The sequence below is a fragment of the Chiloscyllium plagiosum genome, unplaced genomic scaffold (assembly GCF_037043375.1).
Source record: "Chiloscyllium plagiosum isolate Xiang-an unplaced genomic scaffold, Cpla_swu_hap1 HiC_scaffold_21, whole genome shotgun sequence".
Taxonomy (NCBI): domain Eukaryota; kingdom Metazoa; phylum Chordata; class Chondrichthyes; order Orectolobiformes; family Hemiscylliidae; genus Chiloscyllium; species Chiloscyllium plagiosum.
In genome coordinates this window covers 2,872,255-2,887,489 of record NW_028270159.1, presented here as the reverse complement: position 1 = coordinate 2,887,489, position 15,235 = coordinate 2,872,255, and the positions used below count along the sequence as shown (strand labels likewise).

General features: G+C 44.4%; 1 protein-coding gene across 3 annotated transcripts in view; it reads right to left on the bottom strand.

Moving 5' to 3' along the window:
- The window catches only part of wdr5 (WD repeat domain 5), a 64,461-nt gene that overhangs the window by 44,420 nt on the left and 4,806 nt on the right, over window positions 1–15,235 (bottom strand). For 2 of the 3 annotated variants that reach the window (XM_043687308.2, XM_043687309.2), the window contains exon 2: window positions 2,734–2,921. In XM_043687308.2, the coding sequence (XP_043543243.1) occupies window positions 2,734–2,811 (78 nt within the window). In that variant the 5' untranslated portion in view covers window positions 2,812–2,921. Of the gene's footprint in view, window positions 1–2,733; window positions 2,922–6,465; window positions 6,495–15,235 lie in introns of all 3 variants that reach the window. The other variant, XM_043687307.2, reaches the window with a different exon arrangement.

The following is a 15,235-nucleotide window of genomic DNA, read 5'->3' as shown; positions in this document are numbered from 1 at the left end:
TCTGTTTAGTGTGAGGAAGATACAGTAAATGTTTTAGGTCTGTGACTATAGAACATAGAACAATACAGTGCAGAACAGGCCCTTCAGCCCTCAATGTTGTGCTGACCTGTGAACTATTCTCAGCTCATCCCCCTACACTATCCCATCATCATCCATGTGCTTATCCAAGGATTGTTTAAATCTCCTTAATGTGGCTGAGTTGACTACATTGGCATGCAGGGCATTCCATGTCCTTACCACTTTCTGCGTAAAGAACCTGCCTCTGACATCTGTCTGAAATCTATCACCCCTCAATTTGTAGTTATGCCCCCACGTACAAGCGGACGTCATCATCCTCAGAAAAAGGCTCTCCCTGTCTACCCTACCTAATCCTCTGATCATCTTGTACGTCTCTATCAAATCCCCTCTTAGCCTTCTACTTTCATGGGCGGCACAGTGGCTCAGTGGTTAACACTGCTGCCTCACAGCGCCAGAGACCCGGGTTCAACTCCCGCCTCAGGCGACTCTCTGTGTGGAGTTTGCACATTCTCCCCGTGTCTGCGTGGGTTTCCTCCGGGTGCTCCGGTTTCCTCCCACAGTCACAAAGATGTGCAGGTCAGGTGAATTGGCCATGCTAAATTGCCCGTAGTGTTGGGTGAAGGGGTAAATGTAGGGGAATGGGTCTGGGTGGGTTGCTCTTCAGAGGGCCTGTTTCCACACTAAGTAATTTAACCTAATCAGAACAGACCCAAGTCTCTCAGCATTTCCTCATAAGACCTTCCCTCCAGACCACGCAACATTCTGGTAAATCTCCTCTGCGCCTTTTTCAATGCTTCCATATCCTTCCCGAAATATGGTGACCAAAACTGTACACAGTATTCCAAGTGTGGCCACACCAGCGTTTTACATAGTTGCAGCATGATATTGTGGCTCCGGAACTTAACCCCTCTACCAATGAAACCTAACACACCGTATGCCTTCTTAACTGCACTATCCACCTGGATGGCAACTTTCAGGGATCTATGTACATGGACTCCAAGCTCCCTCTGCACATCCACACTACCAAGAATCTTCCCACTGACCCAGTACTCTGCCTTCCTGTTATTCCCAAAGTGCATCACCTCACATTTAGCTGCACTGAACTCTGTTTGCTACCCCTCAGTCCAGTTCTGCAGTCTATCCAAGTCAAATTGTTGCTCACTCGATGATTATAAATCTTATCTCTTAATCCTTTCCAAAACCTTTCCTACAGCAGAAAAAAGACTCACTGGTCTATAATTACCTGGGTCATCTCTACTGCCCTTCTTGAACAAGGGCATAACATTTGCAATCCCCCAGTCCTCTGGTACTAAACCTGTAGACAATGACGACTCAAATATCAAAGCCAAAGGCTCTGCTATCTCCTCCCTAGCTTCCCAGAGAATCCTCGGATAAATCCCATCCGGCCCAGGGAACTTGTCTACTTCCACTCCTTCTCGAATCGATAACACCTGTTCATAACTAACCTCAATCCTTTCTAGTCCAATATCTCATTAGATTAGATTACCAACAGTGTGGAAACAGGCCCTTCGGCCCAACAAGTCCACACCGACCCTCCGAAGAGTAACCCACACAGACCCATTTCCCTCTGACTAATGCACCTAACACTATGGGCAATTTAGCATAGCCAATTCACCTGACCTGCACATCTTTGGACTGTGGAAGGAAACCGGAGCACCCGGAGGAAACCCACGCAGACACGGGGAGAATGTGCAAACTCCACACAAACAGTCATCCGAGGCTGGAATCAAAGCTGGGACCCTGGTGCTGAGAGGCAGCAGTGCTAACCACTGAGCCACCATGCCACCCTCATACCTCATTCTTCTCCTCGACAATATTCTCCTTTTCCTGAGTAAACACAGATGAGAAATGTTCATTTAGCACCTCTCCGAGCTCTACAGGGTCCACACTCAACTTCCCACTTCTGTCTTTGATCGGCCCTATTCCTACCCGAGTCATCCTTTTATTCCTCACATACCTATAGAAAGCTTTAGGGTTCTCCCTTATTCTATTTGATAAAGACTGCTCATGTCCTCTCTTTGCTCTTCTTAACTCTCTTTAAATCTTTCCTAGCTGATCTGTAACTCTCCATCACCTCAGCTGAACCATCTTGTCTCATCAACACATAAGCCTCTTCCTTCTGCTTAATAAGAGATGCAATTTCTGTAGTAAACCACGGTTCCCTTACCTTATCACTTCCTCTCTGCCTGACAGGGACATACATATCAAGGACACGCAATATCTGTTCCTTAAACCAGCTCCACATTTCCATTGTCTGCATCCCCTGCATTTTGCTACCCTATTCTATGCATCCTAATTCTCGCCTAATCGCATTATAATTGCCTCTGCCCCATTGATAACTCTTGACCTGTGGCATGTACCTATCCCTTTCCATGGCTCAACTAAACGTATCTGAATTATGGTCACTCTCTCCAAAGTGCTCACCTACAACTAAATCAAACACCTGGCCTGGTTCATTACCAAGCATCAGGTCCAGTGTGGCCTCTCGTCTTGTCGGACCTTCTACATACTGTGTCAGGAAACCCTCCTGTACACATTGGACAAATCTGATCCATCCGACATATTAGATTTATAGCATTTCCAGACTTTCACCTGATCCTTTGAATAAACTGAATATGCTGGCCACATAGCTATGGCTAAACAAAATTATGCTTAGCATCTAAAGTGCCCTAGCAAACATCTTTCACAATTCACCTTGTTTTGATTAGAGGAAGAAGGTATCGACTGCGTTTTTGTGCACTCTGACTCAGATTTTTTATCTTCAGTGGCCATTGTTGTTGAGCACACCAGCGTAGCAGAGTCCCGCTGTTTTGACGGTGAGGAAATTTGCTTTGATCGAAAACAACTCCCTTTCCCAGTAACAGCTGGTGTGGCCAGAGTGCCTGTAAAAACCAGAGAAGAGAAAATTGGCAGTCTGGATCATAACTCAAATTCACAAGAGCAATGTGATGGAATATTGCAGACTCACAGAGTTCTATATTGCAATCACACAATGAATTACTGGACAAATTAACTGGGGAAACTGCTTCAAGTTACCAGCATTAAACAAACTAGTCACTAAGGTCTCTGTCTACACAGCTACTACACTCCATCCTACGCACAAACTCACCTTAGAATATTCTAATACACTCTCTTTTCTCAATGTGCTACTCAAGAAATGTGTTAATGAGTTCACTCCGGCTGTCTATCAAAAGCCCACCATCTCTGGTCAACATACATGTTAGGATCTGAATACTTCTTTGTACCAGAGGATTTGTTGTATCAGCATCTTAGAAATAGGGCATGAACAACTTACTTGCAGGACAATGGCTATCCTGATTGTGTAACTGCTCAATACAAAGAGCTCAAACTCACAAAGAAACCAAAGGCAGTCACTTTCAAACTTGAAAAATGTCTCCTCCACCTCAAACTACCCTAGAACATATTCTCAAAATATCTCAAGAATGTGAACATGTTCAAGCATTCTGCTCCTGTATAGTAGAAACAGGACGGAGTCATCAGTCTTAAACAATTTTGTCTTCCACATAATTAAGCGACATTATGTAGTAATTTCCGTGTCAGCGCAATGCTCGGTATACAGACTGTGCATAGCAGGATTGGTTGATCAAATCAAACAGCATGCTCCTTCAGGCACAGGACAGACAGTATTCACCTAGCCCATGCTTATGCAATCCAGAACAAAGCATCTACTGTGAAGTGATCCTGTGATTGCAATAAAATGTTGAACAATCCAGAGTATGCTAAAAGTTAGACTAATGACCAATTTAAGATAATCAGTTGCATTCTTATTTGATTCACTTCTGTTTGATAGAGGCAACAAACACTGACCTGTCTCTCAAAACAGAAGAAATGTGTGCAATCCTTGTATCTTTGTGGGATGGTCCAGGGTACCTATAGTATGTCACAGTATGTCACCTATAGTATGTCAAATGTGTGCAATCCTTGTATCTTTGTGGGATGGTCCAGGGTACCTATAGTATGTCACAGTATGTCACCTATAGTATGTCAAATGTGTGCAATCCTTGTATCTTTGTGGGATGGTCCAGGGTACCTATAGTATGTCACAGTATGTCACCTATAGTATGTCAAATGTGTGCAATCCTTGTATCTTTGTGGGATGGTCCAGGGTACCTATAGTATGTCACAGTATGTCACCTATAGTATGTCAAATGTGTGCAATCCTTGTATCTTTGTGGGATGGTCCAGGGTACCTATAGTATGTCACAGTATGTCACCTATAGTATGTCAAATGTGTGCAATCCTTGTATCTTTGTGGGATGGTCCAGGGTACCTATAGTATGTCACAGTATGTCACCTATAGTATGTCAAATGTGTGCAATCCTTGTATCTTTGTGGGATGGTCCAGGGTACCTATAGTATGTCACAGCTTTCTCCACATCAACACCAGAACCAATTAGGTTCGACTCACCAACCAATCAGCACTGGCTGTTTTGCTATACTATAACCTGCTGTGATTGTTTGCAGTTCAGTATCTTTCGCATTTGTTCTGATGAGCTTGAGACAAAAACCTTCAATGTCTCTTCTTATCAAGAAGCATTGATAACCTTATGCAGTTAGACTCAGTGCCTCTATTTATGAAGTCTAAGATCCCAGATGCTCTGCTGAGCACTTGCGCAGGATGTCTTACTACCTTAAATGTAGGTCAAACCGTGGGTACCTGGCTCTACACACTTTGTCAGAGTGCATTAAATTGATTCTGCCTCTATCTATTCCTTTCCTCAAAATGCATGACCTCACATTTCATCTTAAAATTTGTTTATATTGGCCTACTCAACTTGCACATCTTCATCCTGTTGCAGTCGACTGGTATTATCCTCACTTCCCCACATGAGGGGTGTGCCATCTCTGCTACTGTTTTGTTAGCATTTGTGTCCTTGATAAATGAGTCAACAGCATTCTTTTCAAAATTTCCTCACCTCCTCAGCTTTAGCTATTGGCTTCCCCTCTTTATTAAAACCACTCAACTTAATCAGCTGCAAGCTTTCTGAACATATTGCCACTGATATGGCTTCTTGCAAACAGTGCCTCTCAGTATCTGCAGCACCATACTGTGCTGCACTGTCCATTATCCCACCCATTAACTCATCTCCTGGGTCACTTGCCAACTCTGGGATTGGACGTAAAGTTCATGACAGTTAACCTGTACTTTAATCAAGAATGGTCCCAGACTGTTAGCTGACTGTTGAGGAAAAATATTGCCTCTAGGAGTGCAAAATTAATAAAGTTTAAGTGTTAACCTTTAGTCCACTAACATAGGCAAATACGGCAAGTGACAATTCCCCTATCAATCCATCACCTACAGGTTCCAATGCCAACAGCTCCCAACAGCAGCAGTGATTCACTCCATCAGCTCTCCTGACTCTTTAGTCGAACTTACATCAAACGATGTACCACCTGAGTGACCTGCTCAGCTAAAATTGCATACTCACATCCAGTCAATTATACAGAGTATCTCCTTCAGTCTCAAATAAACGGAACTTCTTGACCCCTTTATACAAATCATTCTATTTCCTTCACTGCTCCATGTTCCTCCTTCCAAACCTAGACAGAACACACTAAGACATTCGACAACTCAGACAGGGGAAATTTACCAAGGACAGGGAACGGAATGGGTCTGTTGTGGCTGCCAAGGCTCAAGTGTGGACAAAGTACTGTATCAAGTGGATAGTGTGAGAATAAAAGAGTCATGTGCACACGTACACAGGTTGGAGTCAATAGGCTGAATGCTGGGGGAGTGGCTACCCTTTAATAGAATTTTGTTCTTGCTCCCCTTTTTTTGGTACAGCACTTGTGAATCCAGCATCTCTCGAAACATGCACTGTACCTGAGATCAGAGTCCTACTCTATAGGACAGGATTGTCAGGGATGCAAAGTCACATATCCCATTTTATGGTATTAAATACTGTGTTGACCCAACTCTTTATTCACAAATATTCTGAGAAGCTTTGGAACATTTAAAGTGTTTTAATGTATCAGTGTGAAAAAGGTACAAGGTGCTGGGTGGGCAGGGTAGCAGCTGAGCAGGGCACTGAGGTCAGGTCAAGGAGCACTGCATATAAAATAGAGTGATGTCTTGGAGTCAAATCCTGGGGAGACTGACATTCACAGGTGGAACTCAGATACAACTGGAGATTCTTTAGTACAAAAAACTGCCAAAGAAACTCAAATACTCTACAGTGCTTCAAGATGCAAACACAACAGTCAGACTAGCACTTCAACCAATTAATGAGGAACAGCCACAGACAGATAATATTACTGGAGGAAATAAATGTCACAAATAAAGAGGCTATTAGTCCAGATAAACGAGAATAATGTCAAGCAAGACAAAGTAAAAGGAAATATTCAAACTGACAATGAAGAGACAAAGAGACAAGAGACTAGGAATACAAGAGGAATGTAACTCACCTCGCGACTCCCCAAAGTTTGTCCACCATCTGCAAGGCACAAATCAGGAAGGAATGGAATGGAATACTCCCCACTTGCCTGGGTGGGGGCAGCTTCAACAGCACTCCAGAAGCTGGACACCATCCAGGACAAAGCAGCCCGCTTGATTGGTACCACATCCACAAACATCCACTCCCTCTGCCACTGAACCTTAGTAGCAGCAGTGTGTATTATCTACAAGATGCACTGCAGAAATTCACCAAAGATCCTCACACAGCACCTTCTAAACCCACATACACTTCCATCCAGAAGGACAAGGGCAGCAAATGCAGGGGAACATCACTACCTTCAAGTTCCCTTCCAAGCCATTCCCCATCCTGACTTGGAAATATATCGACGTTCCTTTACTATGGCTGGGTCAAAATCCTAGAATTCCCTCCCTAAAGGAATTGCGGGTCAACCCACAACAATTTGGATTTGTGAAGGGTAGGTCTTGCCTTACAAGTCTTATTGAATTCTTTGAGGAGGTGACCAAGCATGTGGACGAGGGTAGAGCAGTGGATGTAGTATACATGGATTTTAGTAAGGCATTTGATAAGGTTCCCCATGGTAGGCTTATGTGGAAAGTCAGGAGGCATGGGATAGTGGGAAATTTGGCTAATTGGATAGAAAACTGGCTAACCGGTCGAAGTCAGAGAGTGGTGGTAGATGGTAAATATTCAGCCTGGAGCCCAGTTACAAGTGGAGTTCCACAGGGATCAGTTCTGGGTCCTCTGCTGTTTGTAATTTTTATTAATGACTTGGATGAGGGAGTCGAAGGGTGGGTCAGTAAATTTGCAGATGATACAAAGATTGGTGGAGTTGTGGATAGTGAGGAAGGCTGTTGTCGGCTGCAAAGAGACTTAGATATGATGCAGAGCTGGGCTGAGGAGTGGCAGATGGAGTTCAACCCTGCCAAGTGTGAGGTTGTCCATTTTGGAAAGACAAATAAGAATGCAGAATACAGTGTTAACGGTAGGGTTCTTAGTAAGGTGGAGGAACAGAGGGATCTTGGGGTCTATGTTCATAGATCTTTGAAAGTTGCCACTCAGGTGGATAGAGCTTGTAAGAAGTCCTATGGTGTATTAGCGTTCATTAGCAGAGGGATTGAATTCAAGAGTCGTGAAGTGATGTTGCAACTGTACAGGACTTTGGTTAGGCCACATTTGGAGTACTGTGTGCAGTTCTGGTCGCCTCACTTTAGGAAAGATGTGGAAGCTTTGGAGAGGGTGCAGAGAAGATTTACCAGGATGTTGCCTGGAATGGAGAATAGGTCGTACGAGGATAGGTTGAGAGTGCTAGGCCTTTTCTCGTTGGAATGGCGAAGGATGTGGGGTGACTTGATGGAGGTTTATAAGATGATCAGAGGAATAGATAGAGTAGACAGTCAGAAACTTTTTCCCCGGGTACCACAGAGTGTTACAAGGAGCCATAAATTTAAGGTGAAGGGTGGGAGATATAGGGGAGATGTCAGGGGTGGGTTCTTTACCCAGAGAGCGGTGGGGGCATGGAATGCGCTGCCTGTGGGAGTGGCAGAGTCAGAATCTTTGGTGACCTTTAAGTGGCAATTGGATTGGTACATGGATGGGTGCTTAAGCTAGGACAAATGTTCAGCACAACATCGTGGGCCGAAGGGCCTGTTCTGTGCTGTATTGTTCTATGTTCTATAACAAGTGGACTGCAGCGTTTCAAGAAGGCAGCTCACCATCACCTTCTCAAGGACGTTTTCCAGAAGTAGGGGTGCTGTTTTAAAATTAGGGGGTTGCCCTTTTCTGACACAGATGAGTAGAATGCTAATCAGAGAGGGTATCACAGCTACAGAAGTTACCATTGTCGAGGTGGGTCTGCCTACTGAGTCAGTATGGGTGGAAATTAGGAACAGTAAGGGAGCAGTCACCTCATTAGGGGTTTACTACAGGTCCCCCAATAGCATAGGTCAGCAGATTTTGGAAAAGTGTGAATGTCGTCGGGTTGTTTTTTTAGATTACTTACAGTGTGGAAACATGGCCTCATCAACTTGTCTAGTAACATCCTCAAAGAACTCAATAAGAATTGTGAGGCATGACAAAGCCGTGCTGACTGCATTTAATCAAGCCATGCTCTTACAGCATGGCCAATTCGCCTAACCTGCACTTTTTTGGACTGTGGGAGGAAACCAGAGCACCCGGAGGAAACCCACGCAGACACAGGGAGAATGTGCATACTCCACACAGTTAGTCGCCTGAGGCTGTTGTTGTAATGGGTGACTTTAACTTTCCCAATATTGATTGGACCCTCCTTCGAGCAGATGGTTTGGAAGGAGCTGTTTTTGTAAGGGTGTTCAGGAGGGTTTCCTAACTCAGTACATTGACAGGCCGACGAGGGGAGAGGCCATTTTGGATTTGGTGCTCAGCAATGAGCCGGGGCAGGTATCAGATCTTGCGGTGGGAGAGCATTTTGGTGACAGTGACCAAAACTGCCTCACATTCTACATAGCTATGGAGAAGGAGAGGATTAGGCAAAATGGGAGGATATTTAATTGGGGAAGAGGAAACTATGATGCTATCAGACGTGAGTTGGGAAGCATGGACTGGGAGTAATTGTTCCATGGAAAGGGCACCATAGATATTTGGAGACTGTTTAAGGAACAGTTGTTGTATATGAATCATAAACGTGTTCCTCTGAGACAGCAAGATGGGGTAAGATAAAGGAACCTTGGATGACGAGCGTGTAGGAGTTTCTCATCAAAAGAAAGAAGGCAGCTTACGTAAGGTGGAGGAAGCAAGGGACTTGCTCAGCTCTAGAGGATTACAGGCAGGCGAGGAAGGAGCTCAAAAATGGTCTGAGAACGAGGAGAGGGCACAAAAAAGGCTTGGCAGGAAGGATTAGGGAGAATCCAAAGGCATTTTACACGTATGTGAGGAATAAGAGAATGATCAAAAAAAGAGTAGGGCCGATTAAGGATAGCATAGGGAACTTGTGTATAGAGTCTGAGGAGGTAGGGAAAGCCCTAAATGAGTTTTTTGCTTCGGTCTTTACCAAAGAAAAGGACCTTGTAGTAAATGAAACCATTGAGGAGCAGGTGTGCATGCTGGAATGGATAGAGATTGAGGAAGTTGATGTGCTGAAAATTTTGACAAACATTAAGATTGACAAGTTGCCAGGGCCAGACCAGATTTGACCTCGGCTGCTTTGGGAAGTGAGAAACATGATTGCTTCGCCGCTTGCGAAGATCTTTGCATCCTCGCTCTCCACCGGAGTTGTACCTGAGGACTGGAGGGAGGCAAATGTAATTCCTCTCTTAAAGAAAGGAAATAGGGAAATCCCCAGCAATGACAGACCAGTCAGTCTCACGCCTGTCGTCTGCAAGGTGTTAAAAAGGATTTTGAGGGATAGGATTTATGACCATCTGGAAGAGCATGGCTTGATTAAATGCAGTCAGCATGGCTTTGTGAGGGGCAGGTCATGCCTCACAAACCTTATCGAGTTCTTTGAGGATGTTACTAGACAAGTTGATGAGGGTCGAGCGGTGGATGTGGTGTATATGGACTCCAGTCAGACATTTGATAAGTTTCCCCATGGTAGGCTCGTTCAGAAGGTCAGGAGGAATGGGATACAGGGAATTTCAGCTGTCTGGATACAGAATTGGCTGGTCGACAGAAGGCAGCGAGTGGTAGTGGAAGGAAAGTATTCTGCCTGGAAATCAGTGGTGAGTGGTGTTCCACAGGGCTCTGTTCTTAGGCCTCTACTCTTTGTAATTTTTATTAATGACTTGGATGAGGAGACTGAAGGATGGGTTAGCAAGTTTGCAGACGACACAAAGGTTGGAGGTGTCGTTGACAGTATAGAGGACTGCTGCAGCGTGACATTGACAGGAGGCAGAGATGGGCTGAGAGGTAGCAGATGGAGTTCAACCTGGATAAATGTGAAGTGATGCATTTTGGAAGATCGAACTTGAAAGTTGAGTACAGGATTAAAGACAGGATTCTTGGCAGTGTGGAGAAACAGCGGGATCTTGGTGTGCAGGTACATAGATCCCTTAAAATTGCCACCTAAGTGGACAGGGTTGTTAAGAAAGCATATGGTGTTTTGGCTTTCATTAACAGGGGGATTGAGTTTCAGAGCCATGAGATCTTGTTGCAGCTCTATAAAACTTTGGTTAGACCGCACTTGGAATACTGTGTCCAGTTCTGGTCGCCCTATTATAGGAAAGATGTGGATGCTTTGGAGAGGGTTCAGAGGAGGTTTACCAGGATGCTGCCTGGACTGGAGGGTTTATCTTAAGGAGAGAGGTTGACTGAGCTCGGACTTTTTTCATTGGAGAAAAGGAGGAGGAGAGGGGACCTAATTGAGGTATACAAGATAATGAGAGGCATAGATAGAGTCGATAGCCAGAGACTATTTCCCAGGGCTGAAATGACTAACATGAGGGGTCATAGTTTTAAGCTGGTTGGAGGAAAGTATAGAGGGAATGTCAGAGGCGGCTTCTTTACGCAGAGAGTTGTGAGAGCATGGAATGCGTTGTCAGCAGTTGTGGAAGTGAGGTCATTGGGGATATTTGAGAGACTGCTGGACATGCATATGGTCACAGAAATTTGAGAGTTTGTACATTAGGTTTACCTTACATGAGGATCAATGGTCAGCACAACATCATGGGCTGAAGGGCCTGTTCTGTGCTGTACTGTTCTGTGTTCTAATGTTTTACTCAGAGGGCTTTCCAGCGCCACACTGTCTGACTCTTACTCAGAGGATTGTGCGACTTTCAAACTCTGCTTCAGAGATCAGAACAAAATTCTAATAAAGGGTAGCCACTCCTACAACATTCAGCCTATTGACTCCAACTTCAGAGGCAGGGCCTTTGAACATTTTTAAGACAGAACAGGTAGACTCTTCTTAGACAGAGGAATCAATGGTTGGAGGGTACATGGATAAGTCAAGATCTTATTGAATGACAGAGTAGATCAGAGGGGCTGAATGGCCTACATCTGCTCCTCATGAGTATATTCACATGCAAATGGTGAAGAGCTACAGTGACAGCTGAAACTGACTGGTGAGCAAAACAATCAAACTTTAAGAGGAGACATTGGATGGAATATTAATTACACACAAGGAAATCAAATTAGTTCACTTCAGCTGAAAGCTGTTCACTAGCAGCTCTGTCCCAGGCTCCTGTCAGCAAACCAAAGAAGAAGAGAGAGAAAAAGGAGAAAAAAAAGGAAAAACACAAAGTGAAAGTGGAGGAGGAGGAGGAGAAGAAGTTCAAGACCTCTCAGGTGACCAAGACTGTGAGTGCAAGAAACACAGCAGCAAGAAGCCCGGCAGTGCAAACTCACTGACCAGGTGCGACACCCAGAAACTGCTGGAGCAGCAGTGATTCTCTAGATAGTAATATGAATTGCAGGCGTGGTGGATCTGTGGATGTCAAGTAGAAAGAGCACATAACTAGAGCAGTGATTGTAATCCAGAAATGCTGCGGATAGACCAAGATAAAGTAACAGGTTAATATCACGATCTCTGAATCTTTGTGAACACGGAGGTGATGCCAGAGGACCTGAGAGTTGTTCATTTTACACTTCTCTGAAACTGAAAGAGTAGAGGAGCTGGGTTCACGTTATTGACGGGGCTAGGGGCCGGGTTCACGTTATTGGCGGGGCTGGGGGCCGGGTTCACGTTACTGTCAGGGTGAGGAGCTGGCTTAACATTATTCGGTGGGGTGAAACGCCTAGAGGCCATGTTAAGGGATATAATTAAATTGCATATTGAAAGAGGTGTGTCAATTCGGTATGGATTAATAAAAGACAAAATAAAACAAAGATTTGCAGATGCTGGAGATTTGAAACAAAACAGAAATTGCTGGAGAAATTCACCAAGTCTGGCAGCATGTATGGGGAGAAAGCAAATGTAATGTTTCAAGTCTGGTGACTCCATCAGAACTGACAGCTGCAAGGAGAAACTGGTATTTGTGTAAGACAAGGTGGAGACTGCAGGGACTGTTTGCTCTGGAACAACATGGTCCACTCCTCCTCCATTCCCAATTCCTCCTCACATTTCCACGGCACTTTCCCATGCAATTGCAGAAGGTGTCAGACCTGCTAATAACCTCCTCCATTTCCAAGGCCCCAGACACATTCCAAGCGAAGCAGCAATTGACCTGCGCCTCATACAATTTAGTCTACTGTAGTCACTGTTCACGCTGTCGTCTTCTTTACATTGGGGAGATAAAATGCAGGCTGGGTGACCACTTTGCAGAAGACCTCTAAAAATGACAACTTTTGAGCCACAATGTCAAAGCTTCCTTTTAGCAAAATATTAATAGTTAACGGTTGGGCTGGTGACTTCAACGACATATAAAACTGAAGAACAGGTTGCAGGTGAAAACCTGAAATATTGGAAACAACCAGCAAATCTAGTAACCAGAAATCCTGGTAATATCCTGGGGACCCAGGTTTGAATTGCACCATGGCAGATAGTGGAAGTTAATTCAATTAAAAACACCCAGGAATTTAAAACAATGATGAATGTGAAGCTCCTGTTAATTGTTGTAAAAACCCATCGGTTCACAAATATCCTTTAGAAATGGAAAAGATGCTGTCCTTACTCTGGTCTGGCCTATGGATGACTCCATACCCACACAATGAAGTTGAATTTTAACCACTCTATACAATGGCCAAGCATGCCACTGAGTTGCATCAACAGCTGAAAAGTCTCAGAAAAAGAATGAATGCAGATGGACCACCTGGCATCGACCTCGGCACAGGAAACCACAATGGAAAATACAGCCCTGTTGATCCTGCAAAGTCCTTCTTACTAATATCTGGGGATCATACCAAAATTGGGAGAATTGTTTCACAGATGAATCATTCAACAGCCTGACCGAGTCAAACACATGGGATCAGACCTGATGGTTACGGCCATCACCATTCATGGTGATATTCTAAATCACCAGCAGGACAGACCCAGTAGAGGTGGTGGCACAGTGGGATACAGATAGGAGGGAGTGGTCCTTGAAGTGTTCAAACACTTATCTTCAAACACTGAAGTTTCATGGCATCAAGTTCACCACAAACAAGGAGACCAAATCCTCCCACAGCTGATGCCTGTGCTCCTTCACGTTGAACACCATGCAGGAAGTACTGAGGGTAGGGAAATGTAGTCTAGGTGGGGGACTTCAAGATCCATTCTGAAGTGTCTCGACAGCACTACTACTGACAGAACTGGCGAGTCCTAACGGATACTGCTGCCGGACTGAGTTTGCAGCAGGTGGTGAGGGAGCAAAGGGAGAAACAAATTTGACCTCATCCTCACCAAACTACCTGTGCAAATGCATTTGTCCATGACAGTATCACAAAGTGTAACCACCATACAGATTTGAAGAGATAAAATCTCATCTGCACATGGAGGATACCCTGCATAATTTTATATGACATGATTACCATGCTAAGTGGGATGATTTAGAACACATAAATGAGCAACTCATCAGCAGCAGCTGAATTTTCTCATACATAATCTGCAACCTAATAGCCAGCGCTCACCCATTCTATTGGTACCATTAAGCAAGAAGCTCAAAGTTAAAAAGTGTGGTGCTGGGAAAGCACAGCTGGTCAGGCAGCATTCAAGGTGCAGGAGAGTCGACATTTTGAGCATAAAGTAGCAGGGAATGCGATAAGTAGATGGGAGGTGGGGATGATGGTGATAGGTCAGAGGGGAGGGTGGAGCAAATAAGTGGGAACGAAGATGAACAGGTAGGACAGTTCAAGAGGTGGTGCCAAGTTACAGGATCTGGGATAAAGTGGGGCAGGGGAAATGAGGAAACTGATGAAATCAATATTGATCCTGTGTGGTTACAGTGCCAAGGGAGAAGATGAGGCATTCTTCTTCCAGACATCAGGGGGCTCTGGTTTGGCAGCAGAGGCAGCTAAAGACTTGCATGTCTTTGGCAGAGTGGGAGGGGGAGTTCAAGTGGTCGGCCCACAGGCAGCGGGGTTGATTGGTGCATGCCCCCCAGAGTACTAGGAACAGCATCAGGCATACTTAAAATTGAAATATCAATCAACAAAACAGGACTACTTGCGTGCTAAACATCAAGCAGCAAATGATAGAAAACGTTAAGCAATCCACCAACCAACAGATCAGATCTAAGTTCTCCAATTCTGTCGCATCCAGTTAAATAACAGACTAGAGGTGGTGGTTCTATAAATATCTACAAATAACCCCAAATTTAACTATGGAAGGACCCATATATCAATGCAAAAGATAAGGCTGAACCATTTGCAATAATCTTCAGATGGAACTACCAAGTGGATGATCCATCTTGACCTCTTCCAGAGGTCCCTAGCATCACGGATGCTGGTCTTCAGTCAATTCAATTCAATTCACTTCACATCACATTAGAAAAGCTTGAAATATTGGATAAGACAAAGGCGATGGACCCTGACAACGTTCTAGTACACAACTCGAGTACTATTGCCAAGTCTAGCTGCTACACTAGAGTTAAAACACTGGCAGTGATCTGACAATGTGAAAAATTGCCCAGGTATGTCTTGTACACAAAAAGTAGGATAAATCCAAATTTACCATTCCATCAGTCTACTCTTGATTATCAACAAAGTGATGGAAGGTGTCATCAACAGTGCTATCAAGCAGTGCCTACTCAGTGATACTTAGTTTCGGTTCTGTCAGAGCCACTCAGCTCCCGACCTCAGTACAGCCTTGGTTCAAACATGGATTAAAAGAGCTGAGTTCCAGAACTGAGGCAAGAGTTACAGCCTTGACA